A 20,476-nucleotide genomic window follows, 5' to 3' on the forward strand; every position below is an offset into this window, starting at 1 on the left:
ACCCGTCGCCGTTTCCTTGGCTACCTCGGCGACTGGAGACCAGTCATCATGCCTATCCGTGCCCTGTGCACCATCTGCTCCGACTTCTTTGATCACTCCCGCGACGTGGCCGCCATCCACTGCGGCCACACCTTCCACTCGCAGTGGTGAGTGAGCGCTGTGTTGGAGCTGGGCCCTCGCTCCCGTAGGGCTACAGGACTGTGGGGTGTCGGGGCTCCGGGCGACCCGCCCCCGGAGCCCAGACTGGTGCTGAGGAAGACATTAGATGGGAGTCCCACGAGAGTTCCTGACCTGGGCAGAAGCGAGTTGTGTGGCAGGCTTCCCCGAGGAGGTGACAGCTGAACTGAGGCTGGAGGTGCGGGTGTAGGGGGGAAGGTACAAGGCTTGATTTAATGGAGACAGGGTAGAGGTTCCTTTGATTGGCTTGCAGAGAGATGTGGTTTCAAAATTATTTGTACGTGCAGATGCTTTCACCCCATTAGTGAGCCCTTTGTTTTCTGCCAGACCTGGTAGCCAACAGTCTACTGGATTTGTTGTGGTTTGCTTGATGGTTTGGAATGATTCTGTCCAGAGTCATCTTCTTGGTCAGACACTGCACTGTATTCACTGGCCTAGGCAAACCCAAATTAACATCAATGGCAAGGAGGTGTTTTCGAATCAAGGTGTTCTGCTGACTGGTAGGACCGTTCTGTTGAATGCACAGCTGGTGGGGAGATCCCCCTGGTAGCTGTGGACAGGCTGAGTCGCCAGTTCTTTTTTTAAACTGTGATGAAATACATGTAACATAAAATTAACCATTTTTTCCTTTTCCTTTTTTCCCCACTATACACTGTTCTATTGGAGCAATATTTTATATATATATATATATATATATATATATATATATATAAAATCTAACATTTAACATTTTGCAAAAGCTTACTTAACAAAAAATTTCAGTTCTGAAAATGTATACGGCCTGATTTTTATATCATACTAAAACAGGCCCTTTGGAAAGGACGTATGGAAGTAATTGATTTCTCTGGTGAACACAGCCTTTGTTTATACTTGCTCCAAAACTTCTGACATGATGATACTATTTTCTCATATTACCACCATTCCAGCGTTGTTCTGTTGCCCAGCTTCACGCATTCATCTCTCACAAGATTCATAAAGAGATCAAATTCCTGCAGTATTTCTTGGACATGTCTGCCACCATTTAATTTCAATGAAAACTTCATAAAATTTTAAAATTTTTTCAGGAGAATGTTTACTCAGTGAGCTCGAAGATGCCTTCCATTTTGACCATTTTAAGAGTACAATTCAGTGGCATTAAGTACGTTCACAACGTGTAACCATCACCACTAGTTCCAGAACGTTTCCGTCAGTCCAAACTAAGCACTGAACCTTTAAACAATAATTTTCCATTCCCGCCTTCCCACAGCCCATAGAAACCTCTGTTTTACTTTCTGTCTCCTTGAATTTTTCTTTTCCAGGGACCTCGTGTAAGTGAAATCACAACATTTGGTTCTTTTAAGTTTGGCTTATTTCACTAAGCATAGTGTTTTCAAGATTCATCCATGTTGTAGCATGTTTCAGAATTTTACTCCTTTTTATGACTAAGGGATTATTATTCGTTGTACGAAAATAACACATTTTGTTTGTCCCTTCATCTGTTAATAGACATTGGGTTGTTTCCATATTTGGGCTACTGTGCATAATGTTACTATGAACATTAGTGTACAAGTATATTTTCAAGTTCCTGGTTTCATTTATTTTGGGTTATCCCAAGAGGTAGACTAACTGGATCATATGGTAATTCTATGTTTAATGTTTTGAAAAGCTGCCCTTCTGTTTTCCTATGTCTGCTGTACCATTTTACATTCCTACTAACAATTCACAAGGGTTCCAGTTTCTCCACATCCTTGCCAGACTTTTTTTTTTTATAATAGCCATCATAATGGGTATCTTTGCTTTTACTGTGTATGTTTAAAGCTATCAGTTTCCCTGTTGGCACTGCTTTTGCTGTCTTACACAGTTTTGGTATGTTTTTATTTTCATTAATCTCATGGTATTTTCTTATTTCCCTTGCAATTTCTTCTTTGACCCATTTGTTATCTAAGAGTGTGTTGTTTAATTTCCACACATTTGTGAATTTTCCATTTTTCTTCAGTTATTGATTTTTAGTTTCATTCTATTTTGATCAGAAAATCTGTTTTGTCTGATTTTCAATCTTTTAAAAAATTTTAAGATTTGTTTTGTGGGCCACCATATGGCCTATCCTAGAGAATGTTCCATGTGCACTTGAGAAGAATGTGTTTTCTGCTATTGTTGGGGGGAGTATACATCTGTCAGTTTAGTTGGTATAAAGTGTTGTTCAGACCTTCTGTTTCCATATTGATCATCTGTCTGATTGTTCTATCCATTATTGAAATTGTGTAATATTAACTCCAACTTTTATTGTAGAACTTGCTATTTCTCCCTTAATTCTGTACAATTTTATTTCATATATATATTTCATGTATATTTTGTTAGGTGTATTTATGTTTATAATTGTTATTTCTTGTTAGAGTGAGCCTTTTATCAATATATAAAGTCATTATCTCTTGTATGCTTTTTTGACTTAAAGTTTGTTTTGTCTGACAATAATATAGTTACCTCAATTCACTTTTTGTTACTATTTTTATTTATTCTGGTTGAAATTCATGAGGTTTCTTTAACTTGTGGAACAATTTCTGTAGGTGGAAAGCTTTACCGCCTGAGCTACCAGGGAAGTCTCTATTTGTGGAACAATTTCTTTACTCAATTCTGGGAAACTATCAGCCATTATTTCTTCATATATTGCCTCTATTCCATTATTTCTTTTCTTTCTATATTAGTATCTCATTTCTGCTGTAACAAATTACCACTAACTTAGTGGCTTAAGACAACAGAAGTTATTTTATAATTTTGGAGGTCAGAAGTCCAAAATGGGTCTTGCTTGGTTAAAATGAAGATGGAAGTGGGGCTGTGCCTTCTTTGGCTCATGGCCTCTTTCGCCATCTTCAAAGTCAGCAGTGTTACATCTTCAAACCTCTGTATGACTCTTGACACTCCTGTCTCTTTTATAAGGATGCTTGTGATTACATGAGACACCCCTGGATAATCTCCCCATCTCCTTAACTTAATCCCATCTCCAAATTACTCTTGTTGTATAAGGTAGCGTATTCACAAGTTTTGGTAATTAGGACATAGAGGTGAGGGTGTTATTCTACCTAATGCTTTCTCCCTGGAACTTCTAATTATATGCATCCTAGACCTCACGGTAACTTTTATATCTCTTATCATTTCTTATGTATTTTTCCACCTTTCTAATTCTCAGTGTTTCCTCTGACATATCTTTCAATGTACTGATTCTTCAACTCTGCCTAAACTGCTAGTAAATTCATCCATTGAATTCTTAATTTGGGCCATTTGTTCAGTTTTGAAATTTCTGTTTATTTCTTAAGTTCTGATATGTCACTTTTTTTTTTTTGATATGTCACCTTTTATTTTCAAATTCTCTTTTGATATTTTCGATCTTAATTTTTGTTTATCTGGCATAGTGTGTCTGTCATGGTGGATGATAATTCCAGTGTTTGAAGTCTCTGTGGTTATGTTCTGATTTACAATATGCAGTGCTTTCCCTTGTGTAACTGTTTACTTTAAAACAAAGCATTGTATTGAAATATAGTATAATACATAAAAGTACAAATATAAGAAATGTATAGCTTGCAGAATTTTTGCAAACTGAACACACTCATGCAACCAGAATTCAGAGCAAGAAACTAGACATCAGCACTCCAGAAACCTCCTGCTGAGAAAGACTGGGACCCGGGACACTCTTCCAGAATGCTTATATTTGTACCTAGACAAATGCCTCCTCAAACAACAGAATACAAAGAAACTATAAGGGACTAAAAATAACTACATGCGTGCTCAGATTGGGCAAACTATGAACAAGAAGATACAAAAAGGCCAAAACCCAGCTGCCATTTCTGAGGTCTTGGAGCAAAACCAGGGTACCATACAGGATCCCTCCACACAGGACCACCAAAGGGGTGGGCACACCGCCACCTGAGCTACCCCTGTGGCTCAACCTGCCAATCCGCCCCTCTGCACTCACCCCATATAGGAACCGGCCGGCTCCTTGCTCCCCGCCTCCCCCCAGAGAGCAAGCAAGGACACCTGTTGTTTGTTTTGCTCCCTCCTGGTGCAGTCCCAAGAAAGCCTTGCCTGAATTTCTCCTCTGGCCTCTTACCAGTCTCTGTGGATTAAAGAGTCCAAGGGCCCCATGCAGTCTTCCAGTTACTCCCACCAGCCTGCCTTTCCTCCACTCATGATAGCCACTGTCTTGACTTCCAGCAACATAGATGAGTGTTGCCTACCTTTTATTTTATGGGAATGGAATTAAACACAATTTACTGGTTTGGTTTTTGGTTTGTTTTTTTTTTTGGTATCAGGCTTCTCTTCTTCAATCTTACATTTATGTAATTCACTCATAATTTGTTCTGAGTTGTAGACGCATTCATTCTCATTGCTGTGTAGTATTCCGTCATCATGCATGGTTAGCTTTGTATTATATGTATTTGAAAAATTATTTATAGAAAAAAATTGCAGTCTGGAAAGATGGTATCATCTTCTTGAAAGGATTGTTTTTCCCTGGTCCCTGGCGGGAGTGGGGGGGGGTTGTCTACAAGTAGGCCAACTAGTAGGTTGTCTACTACATTTTGTTTTTGTTTTGACTGCACCACCTGGCTTGTGGGATGGTAGTTCCCCAACCAGGCAGTAAAAGCACAGAGTCCTTTACCACTGGACCACCAGATAATTCCCTAGTAGGAGAATATTTTAAAGTTTAGGGCAGATCGATGGTGCATAGCTGGGCTGTGTTTTACTTTTACTTCTACTTGCTACCTCTAGTTTACCCTCACTTTGAAAGTTCCCCTTTGGAGTATTATAATTCCTGTCTCCGAGGGACCCTGACTTTGACCATTGCTCCTAACCCCAATCAAAGCCTAGAAAGTTGATAAAATAACAGCTCAGAGGAGAGAAGTCCAAGCCAGCAAGGGCAAAAAAAAAGTGTCAGTTGGTTGGATTGCTTGTACTAGTCAGGCCTTGTGGGATATACCATCACTACCTGAGGTGCTGCCCTCCTGGTTGGGTAGGCGATGGGTCAGAGAGGAGCAGGACAGACGCTATAATGGTCAGGATGGCTACCTGGACTGTATGTCTCCCCCTAAAACCAGTCTGTTTTTTTGTTCTCATTCCAGCCTAATTCAGTGGTTTGAGACAGCACCAAGTCGGACCTGCCCACAGTGCCGAATCCAGGTAAAGTTGGTGGGGTGAAAACTCCCCAGCTAAAGACACTTCTTGCCAGGGAGCAAGGATGAGGAGAGGTCTCTGAAGCAAAGCAATGTCTTTGACCTGTCTGAACCATCTGGTTTGAGGCTGGTTGAGCCTCACTTGTGCTCTTAAACGGTGTGGGAGGCCTGCTTTTGCCCATGGGGAGCTGGCAGATGGACTCGTTGCCTGGGCCAGTCTTCACCTGGCTAGATTTGGTCTCCTTATCTGCCTTTCCCTTGCAATGCTCAGCACCTAGAGTTGGGGTATTTTTGAGCAGTTACCACATGGATCTGTAATGACATGACTCAGTAACTAGTGGTACCCAGTTGGGACACCTGCAGGATTGCAGAGGTCACCTCCCTCCAAGGGATGTACTGTGAAAGATTAGGTGGGAGATGGGCTTGGCTGCATGTCTCCTGTCCTCCTTGCCCATGACCCAGCTATGCAGTCACACTGTGTCTCGTTCTTTCATTCAGGTTGGCAAAAGAACCATTATCAATAAGCTCTACTTTGACCTTGCCCAGGAGGAGGAGAATGTCTTAGATGCAGAATTCTTAAAGGTACCCAGACTTTATCTCATTCTGCTGAATCCCAGGCCCTCTGAGAGTTCACTTTTTGCTCCTACCCAGGGAGGGTACCTAGAGTCTGGAAATGGGTTCTGGAAGGGGAGACTTGATAGAGATTTCAAGGCTGGGACAGTGAGAGCAGAGAATAATTGATAATGTTCCAGTCATTGGAGAAATCCTCTGTCAGGGAGGAAGGGAGCCACTTGACTGTGAGCCCTCCCCTTGGAATTTCAGAGCAGTTCTTGCCATAGTTTAGAATGTGTCTCTCAAAGTCCCCTCACCTTGCAAAGGATCTACAACCATTTTTTCCTGTCCTCAGCCAGGGAAGATGTGTGAACCCACTGTTTGCAAACCTGCCTGTGCTTCACAACTGCCTGGGCAGCTTGGTGTGTATCCAGGTGCCTGAGTCTTTCCCAGAGCAGGAGTGGAGGGCAGGGCCCATGGAATCAAGATACACAGCCAGGATGGAAACCCACACTGCAGGGGAGGATGGGTGGATTCCCTCCCACACTTCTACTGCTTCCCCTCCAAGCCTAAGATTTAGCTTGCCTCGTGCACAAAGGGATTGGATTGGCAGAAACCTCTCAAGGAAGTGGGATTGGGGTTTGCAAGTGAACCTGGACTCTGAGGGTTAATTTTTTGGGCATCTGTCAGATTAGGATTCATTTGGCCCTGGCCCCCGGGGGTGCTGTGACGTCCTTGGAACCTCACTGCTTCAAGAACGTGGAGCTTTTGTGCTTAAAGCTAACGTGTTCATCGTCATGGTAACTGCTCCCAGTTTTAAGCCGTGTCCTTCTTGTGAGAAAAGCAACAAAAGCAGCTTTAGTTCTTTCTGATTTTCTAAGCCATATCTGGGAGACAGGAAGGCAAAATCTTGAGTAGTTTGGAGCAAGGGCTTGGAAGGCACCCTGCTTGAGTGTGGAAGATGCTGGGGGCTAGCGGTAAGGTTGGGCTGGCAGCTGCTCTCAGGCAGCCCGTTTGTGCCCTTCTCAGTCCACGGCTTCCACCTGAGATGTCCAGCCTGTTTAACCAGCTCAGCCACCAACAGCTCCTGCCCCAAAGTCCTGAGTAGAGAGTTTGACAACAGGAGCTTAGCCATGAACAAGGGCCCGGCCTTGTATTGGTCATAATATGAGTCTTGCATTGACCTGGGAAGCCTAACCTGGATGAAGATTGTTCTGTATCCAGCTAACATCACGAACCCTAGGCCAAGCCTTTCAGGGCTACAGAGCCTGGTTTTCCTGCTTATTGAGTAGGTACATCTCTTGCCCATAAGGGTGTTGAGTGCATGGGACTCCTGCATGGGAGTGGGGCTCTCTTCTGCTCCAGCCTCTCAGTGGTTCTGTGGCAGTGGCTTTGGAACATGTGTACGGGCTTGGGGAGGCTCGTTTGACCCTCACAACAGTCTGGTTCGAGCCTGGCTCAGGTGAGCTTTCATCCAGGGGTGCAGAATTGTCTCGGCTCCCCTACCCTGTTGGATTCTGGGGCTGGAAGAGTCCTGGTGCACAGAGCCAGCTTAGGGCCGGGAGGGGATAGACCGTGAAGCAGGTAGGACCCAGGGTGGAGGGAGCAGTGTGGCCCGGGGTGCTTGGCCATCCCAAATCTGGGTCCCCAATGGGTCCAGCTAATGCCAGGGAAGGTCAGGGCGGGCACAGGCCGGAGGAAGCGATGAAGCTTCTGCCATAAAACCGACCGCGCAGGCCAGGCTCCACTTCTTTTGCCCCCTGTTGTGCCTCTTTTCCCGTCCTAGGGTCTTGTACCTAAGATTATCTTCATTTTACCGACTTTTTAAAAAGACACTCAGAGACCAAGCAAGGCTTCTGTCTCCCTTGTTGATCTCGCTTGGCCTTGAGGAGCAGCAGGTTCATGCTTCCCTGGGCTCACAGGCCTCATTGTCCCCGCCTGGGGCTCCCCACAGACCTTATGTGAGGCTGGGTAGGGGCCAGCTGTGATGCCTTCTTGCTGCTTACTGTGAGTATTGCCTTGCAGAATGAACTGGATAATACCAGAGCCCTGCTTTCCCAGAAAGGTGAGTTCCCAGGGGCCTTGGGAAGCCCCTGACTTGGGTACTGTACTGAGGCCTGGAAGGAAGGCCTCAGCCTTCTGGCATATCCAGGGGCTGTCCCTGCTTGGTATAGCCAAGAGTCTTAGCAGCTCTTGTGATGGCAGGAAAGGAAAGGGAGGTGACTGATGCTGTTCACCCAGATGAGGTGAGCCTCTTCTTTGTCTGGGCTTCTTGCCTAGGACCCAGGCTGGGAGGAGTCTACCTGGCAGGTCAGAGTATTGTAGTTGAGCGTTCCGCTGCCAGATTTGGCAGGAACCTGCTTGAGGGTTTCCCTCATAGCTCAGTTGGTAAAGAATCCACCTGCAATCCAGGAGACCCTGGTTCAATTCCTGGGTTGGGAAGATCCCCTGGAGAAGGGATAGGCTACCCACTCTAGTATTCTTGGGCTTCCCTTGTGGCTCAGCTGGTAAAGAATCTCCCTGCAATGTGGAAGACCTGGGTTCGATCCTTGGGTTGGGAAGATCCCCTGGAGAAAGGCTACCTACTCCACTATTCTGGCCTGGAGAATTCCATGGACTGTATAGTCCATGGGGTCGCAAAGAATCAGACACAACTGAGCGACTTTAACTTTTTCAGTGCTTGAGTTCTGGGATGATGAATGAACTAGACCTACAGGATCAGGGCGCAGTGAAATCTTTACTCCAGTAACTCTGAGCGACAGAAAAAGGGTCTTATTCCCAGAATGGCTGGGCGTCCCTGGTTTGGTGCTTGTCAGAGGGATAAGCAGGCTGCCTGACTTTGTGGCCCACGACTTGTTCCTCACCTGGCTCTGGGGTGGGGTGCTGGGGCCCAAGGGCCCAGGTTCTCATAGTGCACAGTGGACAGGCTTCTCCCCTCCCTTTGTCCCCCGCCTCTGCTCCAGAGAAGGAAAAACGAGACAGCCAGCTCATCATCGACTCTCTGCGGGACACACTGGACGAGCGCAACGCCACTGTGGAGTTCCTGCAGAGGGCCGTGGACAAGGCCGAGATGCTGTGCTGCGCCCTCAAGGTGGGTCCCCAGCCCCCCTGGGCACAGGTCGGTGGTGAGATGCAGCCTTCCTCCTGGGCTCCCCACTCTGGGCTTGTCTTTTGTGTCTGCCTTGGTCAATACCATGGTCTGTACAGTGGTAAAATGGAGGGAAATTCCATCTTCCCCAGGCCTCCCACCCAGCCCATGAGAAAAAGGTCTTATTGCCTGCACCTGTGGATGTTGTATTAGTTAGTTTGGAGAGGTGAGGCCTGCCCAGTGCTTCATGGACGGACTGCTCAACCAAGATCGCAGTGAGCCTAGGCCATGTTTCCCAAAGTGGTTTGTACTCCACTGACAAAGCCAGCCTGAAGAACCTTCTGTTAGCGTGCCTGTCCTTGGCTGGGCTGCTCTCTGGAGCCAGATCAAACAGCATCCCAGAGAGGAGCAGGGGGCCTTTGAAGTCATCTGTGCTGAGCTGACCGGGCAGATCAAAGCCTACAGAGCAAGCGGCTCTAGATAGACCCAGATGAATTTTGTATCAGCCTGGGTTGGTGAGCCTCTTGCTCTCCATGGGGCAGGAGGTGATTGATCTGAATCCACGGTTGATATTCTGACCTCATACGAAGGAGCCAGTCCTTGCCAGATGCCATTTGAAAAGGAAAAGGACCCATCCGGGTGAACAGATAGGGCCCCAGGGTGTTCACCGTTCCTGGCTCTGCTTGATGGCTGGATTGGATCACATGGCCTGGCCAATGGGAAGGAAGGAGTGAACTAGCACCTGGCCGCAGAGCTGGAGTGTTTTTTTGGCGTTCCCAGGTCGGAGATGAAGTGGCCAGGTGCTGAGGGCAGCTGTCCTACCCTGGCAACTGTCCATAGCTGATGGATAGCACGGCCTGGATCTGTGCTCCAGGCTTCTTCAGCTTCCTACACAGTAGTCCCTGGACTCTGGCAGCCCCCAGCAGGCCTTTAGATGCTGAGAGTGAGCTATGCCGATGGTAAGACGTATCTCAGGAGGAAGCAAGCTGGGGGGTGAGGAAGCAGCTGGTCCAGGGCCTCGTAGCAGCAAAAGCACATGCCAGAGTGGGGCCCAGGAGCCTTACCTCCTGGGGCTAGAGGACATGCTTATCAGCATTTTCAAAAGCAGACAGTTCTAGGGTGGAGTTCTCCCAGCAACTTTAGCCTTGGCCCCTGGGAGCCTCCAAGCAACAGACATGTGGGAGTGCGTTTGCTCTTCAGAAGCAGATGAAGTACTTGGAGCAGCAGCAGGATGAGGCCAAGCAAGCTCGGGAGGAGGCCCGCCGACTCCGGAGCAAGATGAAGAGCATGGAGCGGTGAGCTTAGAGCGGGTGCCTACCCTGTGCCCTTGCACCCCCGGGGCACAGCTCTCAGGGCTGCAGCAGGGGTTGGCTAAGCTCGGTGGCTCAGCTCTCCGTAGGCCACGGGGGGCTCAGGCCTTACTCAGCCTCTGCGGGCTCCTTCACTTTCCATGGGAAACCTGGCAGGGCTTTTGTTCCAAGAACCTCTCCCTGGGATCCCTGACCTGAGACCCTCCGTCAGCACCCCTTCTCCCTCAGCAGTGTCCCTGCAGCTGTGCTGAGCTCTGCACTGGGGCCTTTCTTTGGGCAGAGCCGCCTGCTAAAGCATCCTAGCAGCTCAGGCTGTCTCCATAGCAACGGCAGCAAAGGGAGGCAGAGCTGCACTGGGTACCTACCCATCAGCCTCCAGATTTTAAATGCCGTGGGCCGGGTGTTTTTCAGAATTGAGCTCCTACTCCAGAGCCAGCGGCCCGAGGTGGAGGAGATGATCCGAGACATGGGTGTGGGACAGTCCGCGGTGGAGCAGTTGGCTGTGTACTGCGTGTCCCTCAAGAAGTGGGTACTCTGGCCCCTGTATCCAAGCTGAGTCATGGCCCCAAGCCATGCCCCTCTGTGCGTTGCCTGTCTCTTGTGAAGCAGAGCAGGCAGAGTGAGGAGCAGGCTCTGGAGCCCTGCTGCCTTCGTTTGAACCACATCCCACCTCTTACTGTGTGGCCAAGAACCAGTTTCTTAACATCTCTGATCCTTAGCTTCCTGAATAGATAATAATAACCTGCCTCACAGGATTATTGAGAGAATTGCATGTGAATTATAAGTGTTATTTCTAAGGAGGTTGGCATAGCTTGCCGTGCTCCAGTTTGATAGCTGGAGCTTGTTCCCCATTAGCACGCGGTTACTGATCCCGCCTGGCTTGCGTTAGAAACTTAGCTCAGGTGTTCACTCCCATGGGTGTTGGGTTGGAGAAAAGGGGCCACTTGGCTGACAGGTATGAAGGATCCCCAATGCCTGGTGTGTAGCCAGGTGGTATAGGGGGCCTCCCAGTGGGGCCAGGGTTTCCTGCACACCCTCTCTAGTCTCCAGGAAACAGATTGACTAGCTCTTCTAGCATCTGGGGTGCTTGACCCCCTGCAGCACCAGCCAGTCCCTGCTGGGCTCTGGTGTCAGAGTTGGAATGAGCAAGGCCGAGGGCTTGGGCCGGGCTTTGTGTCTGCTTGGGGCTGTGACTCAGTCTGACCAGGCGGTGTCCCGGCCTGACATCTCTTTCCGTGGTCCCTTCGTAGAGAGTACGAGAATCTAAAAGAGGCACGGAAGGCCTCAGGGGAGCTAGCTGACAAACTGAAGAAGGACTTGCTTTCTTCCAGAAGCAAGGTAACTTAATGGGGAGCCGAGTGTGAGGGGAGAGGTGGCTGTCCTTTTGTCATGCGCGTGAGTGTCTCCTTGGCAAGACTGGGGCTGTGGGATGACTCACAGAGGCTGGCTTCTGGTCCTCACTAGGCACTGACTCTGGCTTGCGTGGCTTGTCTGCTTAGGGTGGCAGGTCACACAGCTGTCACTCCAACACCTGCACACTTCTGTTCCCCTCTGCGCTCTGGGTACCTCTCAGCTGGCTGGAGCACACAGGTCCCAAATGTGATGGCTTCAGGGGCCTATTTTTTGTTCCAGGCCTAGAGTAGGAGGCCTCTTGTTCTTTTCTTTGTGGTTTGTTTATTATATTTATTTATTGTGCATGTGTGTGTATGTTGCCATTTGGCTTATTCCCCTTGTTCCTCGATTCCCTGACAAGGGATTGAACCTGGGCCATTGGCAGTGAAAACTCAGAATTCTTACCACTAGACCACCAGGACTCCCCGTAGAAGACCTCTTAAAACCTGAATCAGTCAACACAGATGCTTTTATTTCTGGGCATGGTGCATCTCAGGGCATGGATGTGGGGAGGAGACCTGGACTGCTCCAAATGAACACTGCCAGACTAAGACTAAGGTCCAGCCCCATGGAGCTTGGGTCTTCCCTGTGTCCCCCACTCCTCCTGGGCCTGGGCTCCCACGAGCTAGTGTAGCAGCAGGTGGGGGCAGGGCACACAGCCACCCCTATGTTCGTCCTTCGCTCCTTACACTTGCTTGCAGTTGCAGACAGTCTCCTCTGAACTGGACCAGGCCAAGTTGGAGCTGAGGTCGTCTCAGAAGGACTTAGAGAGTGCTGACAAGGAAATTGCGGTGAGGAACATCTATGAGCAGGTGGAGATGAGGGGTGGTTTATGTGCCCTGCAAGACCTGGGCTGGATGAGTTCTGCCCACGAACCCTGCCTCAGTCAGTGGTCGCAGCCCTGGGCTCTCTGTATTCTCCTGGTTCGGGGTGGGTCAGGACAGGAGTCTTGGCCTTTGGTCTGGAGCCTGGGCTGCTCAGCAGAGGACAGAGAGCACAGGGGTCTTGCTCACAGTCTGTCCTGTACCTGCATCCTTGAGGTCACCAGAGGAGGGGCTCCGCCAGAAGGGGTTCTCAGGTCAGGTGGTCCTGGCCTCCTAAGCCTGATATTTGACTTTCAGGCCTTGTTCTGGTCCCAGTGGGCTTGCCTTTCATGCGTACTGCTCACGTCCTTGGCGGTCACTCTGGACTTGGTGCCCTCAGCCTTTCTTTCACACTCTTCTCTTTTCTTCCTGAAGAGCCTGAAAAAAAAGCTGACGATACTGCAGGAAACCCTGAAGCTGCCACCAGGAGACAGTGAAACTATCAACCGCCTCGTTTTAGAGAGGTTCGTTGACCCTCTGGGGTGGAACAGGGACTCCAAGCTGGTGAGCTCCCTGTTAAGGGTGTCTTCACCCTTTCTGGCTTTGTCGGGGGTAGGTGGCCCAGGTCGGCCTGAAGGTTGTGGACCTCCTGCCCCGAGTGACAGCCAAGACTGAGCTGGAAAGTGGCTTTGAGGCAGGCCCTGGGCTCTGACAGAGAGAGGTCAGAAAGAACCTAGGGATGGTCAGAGAAAAGGGAGGAGCATCCTGTGTATGGAGCAGCTCACCTAATATATCCGCCTGCCCCAGGTTCTGAAACAAACATGAAACCACCCACCAAAAGAACTCTCCTCTGGTCCCAGCACCGTCACTAAAGCTGCCACCAGAGGGAGCCAAGAGGCCGAGGGATGGGTGTCCCTGCCTGTGTGGCCGCCTGGAAACCGACAGGCTGAGAGGGTCCTCAGGCCTGGCTGGCCCATTGGTGGTCCGAACAGAAAATACAACCCAGCGACCCAGCCGCTTTTATTCGAGCCACTTTTCAATGTTGGAAAATCACTATGCTCCCTCTTCCACGCATCCACTCATTTGCTCAGAGCCTGCCCATCTAACTTATGAGCTGCCTCCCTGACCCTTTCTCTTGCTACCACCTCTATGTGAGGCTTGGGACCCATCCTCTACTCCTCCCATCTGTCCAGCATAGCAACCCCTGGGCATCCTACCACTCCCTTGCCAAACACCTCCCAGGACCCTCTGCACTCAGCCTTCATGGAGCTGGCCTTGTGGGTGGGGTGGACCGTCAGGCTTCAGGCCAATCGCACTGCCCCTTGCAGCAGGACACCCCTGGCCTTACTGCTCTGTGCCCTCCTGCTCCATGTTCCGCTGCTCCATGTCCTCTTGTTCCATGTCCTCCTGCTCCGTGTCCCCCTGCTCTTCTCCACACTGAAGGGTCCACTGTCCTCTGCACTCCGCTCCCTAGTCTCCTCAGCAGAAATGAGCTTACTGTCTTCTGCACAGGTACTGCTTCGTATTCAGATGCCATTGGGTGCCAGGGGCCACAGAGGTGCTCTGGAGGCTTGTGTACACTCTGGTCCCCCCCAGGATGTACACACCCAGCTGTGGCACATGAGATCTTCCCCGACCAGGCATCGAACCCTCATTCCCTGCATTGCACGGCGGATTCCCAACCACCAGGGAAGTCTCTACTACTTGAATGTATGTCTCATATTCAAGCTCTGAAAGTGCCAGCCCCCTAGGGGAGTTGTTTGGACAGTCTCTAATACTGTCCACTGGCCATGATAAGTAGCACTGGAAGGAACATCCATCTGCTTCAGTCTGTGGTCACCTCTTTGACAGGATCCTTGTGTGTACTCCGAGAAATGAGGCTTCTTGGACCAAAGGTTTTTCATTTGCATATTTGGGTTTTCTGTGGGTTTCTGCTTGCTTCCTTGCACGTCTCACTGTGTGAAGGACCAAGCCAAGGACTGATCTTTTTTCTGGAGAGATTAGGGTTTCCTTGCAGGACAGCTGTAAACCAGGTGTGAGCTCCAGGCCCCTGGAGCTGATCCATCTCTAATGCTTGAGGGGCTGTTTCCACTGTGATCCTGAGTAACCAAACTGTCTCTGCCTTATAGCCCAGCTCCTGTGGAGATGCTGAGCCTGAAGCTTCGCCGGCCAGCCTTTGGCGATGACATTGACCTCAATGCCACCTTTAATGTGGACACTCCCCCAAGCCAGCCCTCCAGCACCCAGCATGGCCTTGCCAAGAGGCTGTTCCCTGAGAAGGCACAGTAAGTGGTGGTCCCTGGCCCTTCCACAGCCTGGAGTGAGGATGGCTAAGAGATCTCTGCAGGTCCTGTGCTAACAGCTCTGAGTGGCTGATGGGGCACTGAGGGTCACCTGGGTTTGGACATGAATCTGGTTCCAGCCACCTCTTTTTCCCTCTCCTGAGTACTCACTCTATACAAAGCCCTTCTCTTGCTTGTCTCATTAATCCTTACGTCTCTTTCTTGCAGTTCTCCTGTTCAGGATGTTCCCAAGAAGATGCCCAAAGGCCCCAGGCAGGTAAGGCCCCCGAAGAAGCTCAGGCAGTCACCCTCTATCCTTGGCCAGGACTGAGTATAAAGCTGGTCTTCTAAGAGATCAGGGTCTTGCCAGAGCCCTCTCACTCCTAGAGGACTGAAGCACTCTGGAGCCACCCTGGGAACCCTACTGCCTGTCCTTCCTGCCTCCAGATGAGGCACCAGAGATCCTGATCCTGTTCCCACATGCCTCCCACCCTCTTTGCTGCCACCTGGCTCATTGAGCCTGGCTCTGGGGTCCCCTCTGCAGGAGTCCCAGCTCTCGCTGGGGGGCCAGTGCTGTCTGGGGGAGCCTGACGAGGAGCTGGCTGGTGCATTCCCTGTCTTCATCCGGAATGCTGTCCTGGGCCACAAACAGACCAAGAGGGTCAGGGCAGAGCCCTGCCGCAGCACAGATGCAGTGAGTGCGGTTTCCCACAAGGGAAAAGTGTCTGCCTTCTTGCAGGTGGGGCTGGGTGGCCCTAGCCCATTAGGCCAGCCCACTCACCTCTTCCTTCTGCTTTAGGTAAGGATAGGCTTCGATGGACTTGGAGGCCGAACAAAATTCATCCAGCCTGTATCCTTATTTTGTGGTGTTGGGCTGAGCTAAGCTATGGCGCCCACATCATCCCTCACCTGTACCCCCAGGCCCCAGCTTACTGGTGGCTGCAGCCCCAGGTGGGCAGAGCCAGACCTTGCCCCGTGTAGCAGCGCTGCCCACCCCCAAGGCTGAGCCCTGCATTCCAGTCCTCTTTGTAGGCCGTTTCCTTGACATTTTCTTCAGACCGACACAACTATGATCCGCCCACTGCCGGTTAAACCAAAGCCCAAGGCCAGGGCTAGGCAGAAACTGGGGGCCAAGACAGTGCCCACCCCTTCCCAGGCCACGCTGGACAATTTCCTGTGGTAGTGAGAAGAGTGAGTCTGATCCGTGGCCAGATAACATGCCTCTGACTTATAGGCTGAGGACTGGTGACTGGCTTGGCAGAGGGTTTGGCAGGCATGGCCCCTCTTCTAGGACCAGCCCTGTGGACAAGGATAAATAAGAAGATGGGGGTGAAAGTGGGGCCCAGAAACCTGCTTTTCCTACACATAACCTGCCCCACCCCCAATCATACTCGGTCTTCCTGTGGGGGCTGATGTGATCAGCTCAGTGTTCCTGCCGGCAGGACTTGCCCCTTGTTCCAGACTTCCATTTATAGCCACGATCAGATGTGGCTGGGCTACTTCTGATCCTCTGACCAGGGTCTTTTGTTGACTGTAAGCACCAAAGTCTTGAGGCTTCTCAGGCCTCCTCAGCCTGCCCAGGCTTCTGCCTGCCTCTGACTTGCTGTTGGCATGGCCTGGGCCAGGTCCGGCTGGGGATGGGCAATGGTGGTAGGGAGAGGAGGGGGGAGATTTCTATGTGAAATAAAAAAGATATGGTCTTTTCTTCCTGGCTCTGGGAGGGTAAATTTGTACTCACTTCAAAAAACTGACTTGCATGATTTTCTAAAGGGGGGACCTTCACCTAGACCCAGACCCAAAAATTCCACCCTTAGGCATGTGCCCTCTCAAAGGGCAAAAGGAGACTCTAACAAGTGCAACATCACCTAGCTTTGTCCACAGTCTGTAACCTGGGCACAGTGCAAGGCCTTAAGCAGGAGACCAAATGGGTGAACCAGGGTCTAGCCACACAGGGAACTCACAGCAAGAATAACAATTGACCTGTGACAACCCCTTCTTCACCTTTAAACTCTACCAGCCAAATTGCTAGCCTCCGTGGCTTAGCTTCAAGAGCACTTTCTCCCAGAAGCCTGCTCTTTTACGTCCTAACTTGGGTGAGGACTTGGGTTTCCCTAGTGGCTCAGCTGGTAAAGAATCCGCTTTGCAGTGCAGGAGACCCAGGTTCAATCCGTTCAGGAAGATCCCCTGGAGGAACTGGTAACCCACTCCAGTATCCTTGCCTGGAAAATCCCATGGACAGAGGAGTCTGGTGGGCTACAGTCCATGGGGTCGTAAAGAATCGGATACAACTTGAGTATCTGAGCATGTTAGGTGAGGACCCCTAACTTCGGTCTCATTACTGGGTGGGTGTTCACCTGTTTCTGCACATTCCAGCATGGACCTGGCACAAGAGAGAATGCTTCAGACTCAGAGTGCCCGTCTGCTCCCCTGCAGGTGTGTGGGAGCCTGGGGCTTCTTAGAGGGGAAGTGATGCTCTTGGTTATGGAAGTTGGACTCCTTTGGTGCTGCCTGAGCAAAGGATGGTTAGGGAGGGGAAGTGCAGCATCAAAGTAAGGGTGCAATGGCTGGTTACTAGCTTTCTTATAGATTAATAATCAATTAGAATTAAAAACCGAGAAATAAAAAGAAGAAAAAATAATAATAACATTAAAAACCCAGTACCATTTACATTAGCACCAAGAAAGAAAAAGAAAGAAACAAAACATTTAGGTATAAATCTAACAAAATATGTAAAAGATCTCTATGAGGGAAAACTACAAAGCTCTAGGTCTGTACGTACAATGGAACATTATTTAGCCTTTAAAAAAAATTCTGAAACGTGCTACAACGTAAGTGAAACTTGAAGACACTAAACTATGTGAAATAATCCAGGGGCAAAGGACAAATTGTGCAGGATTCCATGTGTATGAGATACCAAGAGCAGTCAGATTCACAGAGACAGAAGGTAGAATGATTATTGCCAAGGATGGGGAAGGAGGGAATGGGAAGTTATTGTCTAATGGATTGCAAGTTTCAGTTTGAGAAGGTGAAATTCTGGACATGAATGGTGGTGATGGTACAACAACGTGAATGTCTGTAATGCTACTGAACTGTATATTTTAAAACATTAAATGTCATCTTATGTATATTTTCTCACAATAAAAAAAAAAAAAAAAATTCTGGTACATGCTACAAGCTTGATGAATGTTGTAAAGGTATGCTAAGTGAAAGAAACCAGACACAAAAGGGCAAATATTTTATGATTCCACCTATATTATCTTCAGTAGGCAAAATCATGGAGACAAAGTACAATAGAAGCTCCTAGGAAACAGGGGATGGAAGATTGATGAGTTATTTTTTTAATGCATACAGTGTTTCTTCTTGGGCTAAAGTTGTGGAAATAGTGGTGTGGTTACACAATACTGTGAATGTAGTTCCTGCCACTGAATTGTACATATTTAAAAATGATTCAACCCAGGCAGTCCAGTGGTTAATACTCCGTGCTCCCACTGTAGAGGGCACGGGTCCGATCTCTGCTCAGGGAACTAAGTTCTTGCATGCCATGTGGTGTGGCCAAAATAGAAACAAAAATAAACAGATTAAAAATGAAAATAGTTAAAACCACAATTTTAAAATCCATCTATTTCTATTTTAACGAGAGTGAAAAAAAAAATCAGGATTGGATATTGAATGTCATCAAATGCCTTTTGGTGTCTGTTGAAGACACCACTTGAGAATCTGGCCCTGGTTTCTGTACCTAGTACATATGACACATCCAATAAATGTTTATTGAATGAAAAAAAAGAAAAGCAGAATTGCCTACCACTTTACACCCACTAGGATGAGTATAATTTGAAAAAAAAGGAAAAACCGGTTGGACCATGTTGTGGAGAAATAAAAACGTACATTGCTGGTAGAAAATAGTTTGTTGGTCTGTCAAAAACTTAAACAGAATTGCTATATGACCCAACAATGCTACTCCTAGGTATATACCCAAAGGAATTGAAAACAGGTGCTCAAATACTTGTTCAAGAATGATCACGTAGCACTATTCATAATATTCAAAAAGTGTTAACATTTCAAATGTCAACCAGTGACTGGATAATGTCTTCCCTGGTAGCTCAGCTGGTAAAGAATCCGCCTGCAATGCTGGAGACCTGGGATTGATCCCTGGGTTGGGAAGATGCCCTGGAGAAGGAAATGGCTACCCACTCCAGTATTCTAGCCTGGAGAATTCCATTGACTATATATATGGTCACTGGATAACAAATTGTGATATGTGCCTCCCATAGAATATTAGTCAGCCACAAAAAGGAATGGTGTCCTGAGACATGCTACAATTTGGATTACCCTCAAAAAGATTGTAAGTGACAACAGATCCCAAAGGTCACATTTTGTATGATTCCTTTTATATAAAATATCCAGAATAGGCAAATCCCTAGTGACAGAAAGCATGTATGTTTGCCAGGCGATGGAATGGGGGTGTGTAGCGATTATCCAAGGTAGTTGTGTCTTTCGGTGGGTGAAGGTTTTGAAAGGAGAGAGAGATGGTGATTGCACAGCATTGTCAATACACTAAATCCCACTAAATTGTATACTTTAAAATGGTTATTTTAATGATGTATAGGTTTTACCTTAATGTTTTTTTAAAAATAATTTTTGATAGCACTTGGTTTAACTACTGTGGAGTTTTGTGGGGAACTGTGGTCCATCCTCTATAGAGAACTGGCCCTGGGTTCCTAAGAAGGCAGAAGAAGACATCTGTGGAGAGGGTACCCCCTCTTTTCTATTTTCCACAACTTCCTCTGAATCTATAATTATTTTAAAATATAAAGGACACATGATCATAGCTGCCCCTAGCCTTCCACAGGGCTGGCACACAAAGACTGACAACCCTCTTTGAGTCCTGGGACTCATCAGTGAGAGATCCTGACTGGCCTCCTGGGGCTGCCAACTGTCCCGGCTGGACACTGTGGGCAGAGGGGAATCCCTGATCCCAGAGGAGATGACTCCAGGACATGCAGGCACTCCCAACAAGGCTAGGCTGCACCCCAAGTCTGTAGTTTAAGCCCTGGATGTGGGCAGCATAGCCCACATCTCTCAGCCTTTCAGCCTCTGGGATGGGGCTGGCTCTGCCCTCTGGGGTCTCTAAGCCTCTGTGTGTGGACAGGAGGCCAGGTGAGCCCTCAGGACAAGGGCGTCCCCACTAGTCCTCTGGGCAGGAAGCCCATTCAGACAGGGACCCCTGAAGAGGATAGGAGCTTGCTGTTCGGGACATCTAGGGAGCTACAGGAGACCACAGGGATTCCCTCCCATGGCCCTGCCGTCTTTCTTCCTTAAGAGAAATACCTGCTTTCCCAGAGAGAAACAGATCCAGGAATTCTCTTCCCCACTTGCCAGTGCCTTAGGGCTGCCAGAAGTCTTTGCCAAGCCGGGCTGTGCAGGACAGGCTGGAGGCAGGACCATGAGCCCGCTCAGTTTCACTTTCAGTTTTGCTTTACCCGAAATGACAGAGGAACCAGGAAGAAAGCTGCCAGCTGCATCTTTCACTTCTGAGCCCTAGCGCTGCTGGGCACTGGCTCCTGCTGGCAGTGCTTCCTGTCTACAAACCCTGCAGCCCCAGGCCTCAGGATGGACACCCTGGAGACCTCCAAGTCACTGGATAAGGAGCTGTACTCGCGGCAGCTGTGAGGCTCAAGGTGGGGAGGAGAGCGGGGTAGCTTTCTAACCCCTGATCTCCAATTGCCTGCCC

The 20,476-nt window shown here is 48.9% G+C and overlaps 2 protein-coding genes, 1 long non-coding RNA gene and 1 pseudogene across 6 annotated transcripts in view; 2 read left to right on the forward strand and 2 right to left on the reverse strand.

The window, feature by feature from the left end:
* On the forward strand, positions 1 to 16,450 carry TRAIP (TRAF interacting protein). Of its 4 annotated transcripts, XM_020915905.2 has the most exons (15): positions 1 to 146; positions 5,268 to 5,325; positions 5,817 to 5,900; positions 7,896 to 7,935; positions 8,834 to 8,961; positions 10,159 to 10,253; positions 10,680 to 10,793; positions 11,519 to 11,606; positions 12,362 to 12,451; positions 12,899 to 12,987; positions 14,593 to 14,748; positions 14,974 to 15,022; positions 15,290 to 15,439; positions 15,545 to 15,595; positions 15,803 to 16,450. In XM_020915905.2, the coding sequence occupies exons 1-15, from the start codon at positions 49 to 51 to the stop codon at positions 15,926 to 15,928; spliced, it is 1,416 nt and encodes a 471-aa protein (XP_020771564.2). In that variant the 5' UTR covers positions 1 to 48; the 3' UTR covers positions 15,929 to 16,450. The 4 variants fall into 4 exon arrangements, with proteins under 4 accessions (XP_020771564.2, XP_070312170.1, XP_070312171.1 ...); XM_070456069.1 differs by having other exon boundaries at positions 12,362 to 12,987; XM_070456070.1 differs by having other exon boundaries at positions 10,162 to 10,253; positions 12,362 to 12,987.
* On the reverse strand, positions 1,042 to 1,220 carry LOC110152310 (small nuclear ribonucleoprotein G pseudogene; annotated as a pseudogene).
* On the reverse strand, positions 12,112 to 20,241 carry LOC139031273 (uncharacterized). Its single transcript, XR_011483757.1, has 2 exons — positions 20,074 to 20,241; positions 12,112 to 12,901 (listed from the first exon to the last, which is right to left on the reverse strand). It is a non-coding gene; the product is annotated as an uncharacterized lncRNA (long non-coding RNA).
* The window catches only part of UBA7 (ubiquitin like modifier activating enzyme 7), a 9,133-nt gene continuing 8,875 nt past the window's right edge, over positions 20,219 to 20,476 (forward strand). The window contains exon 1 of the mRNA XM_020915907.2: positions 20,219 to 20,411. Coding sequence (XP_020771566.2) covers positions 20,356 to 20,411 — 56 coding nt within the window. The 5' untranslated portion in view covers positions 20,219 to 20,355. The remainder of the gene's footprint in view (positions 20,412 to 20,476) is intronic.

This window comes from Odocoileus virginianus, chromosome 26, assembly GCF_023699985.2.
Source record: "Odocoileus virginianus isolate 20LAN1187 ecotype Illinois chromosome 26, Ovbor_1.2, whole genome shotgun sequence".
Classification (NCBI taxonomy): domain Eukaryota; kingdom Metazoa; phylum Chordata; class Mammalia; order Artiodactyla; family Cervidae; genus Odocoileus; species Odocoileus virginianus.